General features: G+C 38.7%; 1 protein-coding gene across 1 annotated transcript; it reads left to right on the top strand.

The window, feature by feature from the left end:
* The first annotated feature begins 643 nt into the window (after window positions 1-643).
* On the top strand, window positions 644-2,648 carry LOC149012769 (cytochrome P450 86B1-like). Its single transcript, XM_089159500.1, has 2 exons — window positions 644-1,900; window positions 2,060-2,648. Exons 1-2 carry the CDS (start codon window positions 659-661, stop codon window positions 2,426-2,428), a joined length of 1,611 nt encoding a protein of 536 aa, XP_089015626.1. The 5' UTR covers window positions 644-658; the 3' UTR covers window positions 2,429-2,648.
* Window positions 2,649-2,902: the final 254 nt, after the last annotated feature.

Here is a 2,902-nt window from a genome sequence, read left to right on the forward strand (position 1 = left end):
TCAAAATCTCTCCCAAGAGTCCAATTCAAAAAACGAAGCAGTTCCCAGAATCTCTAGAAATTCAATTTCAACACTGATTTTTAAACCCAGAGAAGATATGGTCAAATTCCAATACCACAATAACCCTTAGCATGGCTTCTCTTCCAATTACCTTTTACAGCAATTTTAGCTTGATTCTGCAAAGAAGTTGGTAGTTTAAGGGTCACAAGTCACAAAATTTACCATTCTTTTTAGCTCACTAGAATAAACCCTCCTAGTTAACCCATTCACGCCAAGTTGGTAGTGTGGTGTGTACTGTGATTCCACAACCCTATAACAAATGAGGTCTTAATTAAAGTTATACCATCAATAGCAACAAGATCAGACACTTGTGTTGCTAGTTATATACAAGGTTTAAAGTATTCTACTATACTATACGATACTAGTCGATATGTATCCACATTGGACACAACCGATATGATACATCTTGATATGTCTCTATATTAAATTACCCTAAAATACATTAGATTCTATAATACAACACTACGTCTCTTAAAATCACATAAATGATACGATACTTGATACCTACCGATACTTTAAACTTTGGCTATATATATATTCCTTCTCCTCCTCTTTCTCTTCCTTCTCATATCAAGGAAGCAAAACCCATCGCTCCAGCATGATGAACTCTTCAGCCAACCAAACAACCTTCTTCTCCGGCAAACTCGCCAAAGATGCAAGTTCACGGCACATTTTCTTCATGCCGGAGATTAGAGCAACTGAGCTGTTCATCTCCATCGCCATTTTTGCAATCATCAACTCTCTTAGGCAACGAAAACGGCAAGGCTTACCAGTTTGGCCAGTTATTGGTATGGCGCCTTCATTGATTTTAGCTGTTCGTGGCAATATCCATGAATGGGCTTCCGGCGTACTTAACCGTACCAACGGCACTTTTAGGTTTAAGGGTCCATGGTTTACTACCCTACAGGGTGTTCTCACCAGTGACCCACGTAATTTAGAGCATCTTCTCAAGACCAAATTCTCTAATTTCCCTAAAGGTCCTCATTTCCAATCAGCCATGAGAGATTTCCTAGGCAACGGAATATTTAACGCCGACGACGAAATATGGCGCCGGCAACGGAAGACGGCGAGTCTTGAGTTCCATTCTGCGGAGTTCCGAAACTTGACAGCAACTTCATTGTTTGATCTTGTCCATTCTCGTCTTCTACCCGTTCTTGAGCAATCCATCAAACAGCTTGTGTGCATAGACCTTCAAGAAATTCTATTAAGGCTGACATTCGATAATGTCTGCATGATAGCTTTTGGTGTAGACCCAGGTTGCCTGAGCCCTAGCATGCCAAAAATTCCATTTGCTCAAGCTTTTGAAGATGCAACGGAGTTTACAACACTGAGATTTGTATTACCTGCAACTCTATGGAAACTTATGAGGTTTCTCAATTTGGGTCCAGAGAAGAAGCTCAAGAAATCCATTAAACAAGTTCATGAGTTCGCTAATGAGGTGATTCGTGCTAGAAAGAAAGAGCTTTCTCTGTATAAGGAAGGAAAAAGGCTCCAGTCAGATCTTCTAACAGCCTTCATGAGCTTAAAAGACGATGAAGGAAAACCCTATTCCGACGTGTTCTTGCGTGACATATGTGTGAATTTTATTCTTGCCGGCCGTGATACTTCATCTGTTGCATTAAGTTGGTTTTTCTGGCTAATTTACAAGAACCCAGCCGTTGAAGAGAAAATTCTCAGAGAGATTGAAGGGATAGTTGATCAGAGAAGTGATGCTGACAAGGGCGAAGGTAGGAACTCTTTCGTGTTCAGACCAGAAGAAGTGAAGAAGATGGAGTACTTGCAAGCAGCTCTATCAGAAGCTCTGAGGTTATACCCTTCTGTCCCTGTGGATTTTAAGCAGGTAATTAAACCCTACTGATCTCTACGTAAAATAAATTAGTGGTGAAAAAGTCTTATCAAAAACTATATTTATTTATTTTTTGGTCTCATGAAGAAAAGTAGTTTGATTACTTCACATTTAATTCATTAACATATAACTTTACTGCAAATTAACTATTAGGTTGTTGAAGATGAGGTGTTCCCTGATGGAACTGTGCTACCGAAAGGAGATAAGGTGGTCTATTCTATGTATGCAATGGGAAGAATGGAAAGCTTATGGGGAAAGGATTGCAAAGAATTTAAACCAGAAAGATGGATGAGAGACGGACGATTTTTGAGCGAGTCTGCATACAAATTCACTGCCTTCAATGGCGGTCCAAGGCTTTGCTTAGGGAAGGATTTTGCTTATTACCAGATGAAGTTTGTCGCTGCATCAATCCTCTACAGGTATCAGGTTAAGGTGGTGGAAGATCATCTTGTGATACCAAAGTTTGCACTAACTTTGTACATGAAGTATGGGTTGAAGGTCACTCTAAGTAAGCGTGATTAATAACTACTACTTATCATCAGAAGACCTAGTCAAAGAACCCTAATAATCTTAATTGCGTGAAGGAGAAGGAAAAACCCTAATTTTTATTTTTATTTTTAATTTTCTTCCACTTGTTGTGGTTTGGTGTTACAACAACTTATATATAATTGATGTGACACTGTTGATTATGGGATAAGTGATAATGTATGATATGATTGGAGCTTATCTTACTTATTATTTGTGAGAGGAGATTTTTTTTTAATAAAATATCTTAATATTATTTATTATTATTATTATTTTGGTAATAAGCATGCATTAAGGAAAACTACCGAGAATAAGAACAGTCTAGAGGCGGAAACTCAACCAGTTAGGGAAAGGAAAGACGACAAATGGTCGAACTCGGCCCTCCTAGCCAAAGTGTCCGCAAGAACATCAGACACTCTTGAAAAATAAACAAACTCACACACATCAACAAAACCACCCAACCTAAGCACA

This window comes from Hakea prostrata, chromosome 6, assembly GCF_041222555.1.
Source record: "Hakea prostrata isolate BN-2017 chromosome 6, UWA_Hpros_2, whole genome shotgun sequence".
In the NCBI taxonomy this organism is placed as follows: Eukaryota; Viridiplantae; Streptophyta; class Magnoliopsida; order Proteales; family Proteaceae; genus Hakea; species Hakea prostrata.

What these genes read in the sequence shown, in the direction of transcription:
- LOC149012769 (XM_089159500.1), top strand. Translation starts at nt 659, where the DNA reads ATGATGAACTCTTCAGCCAACCAAACAACCTTCTTCTCCGGCAAACTC. An exon ending in TCCCTGTGGATTTTAAGCAG is followed by an intron (nt 1,901 to 2,059) that starts GTAATTAAACCC and finishes ATTAACTATTAG; the next exon opens with GTTGTTGAAGATGAGGTGTT.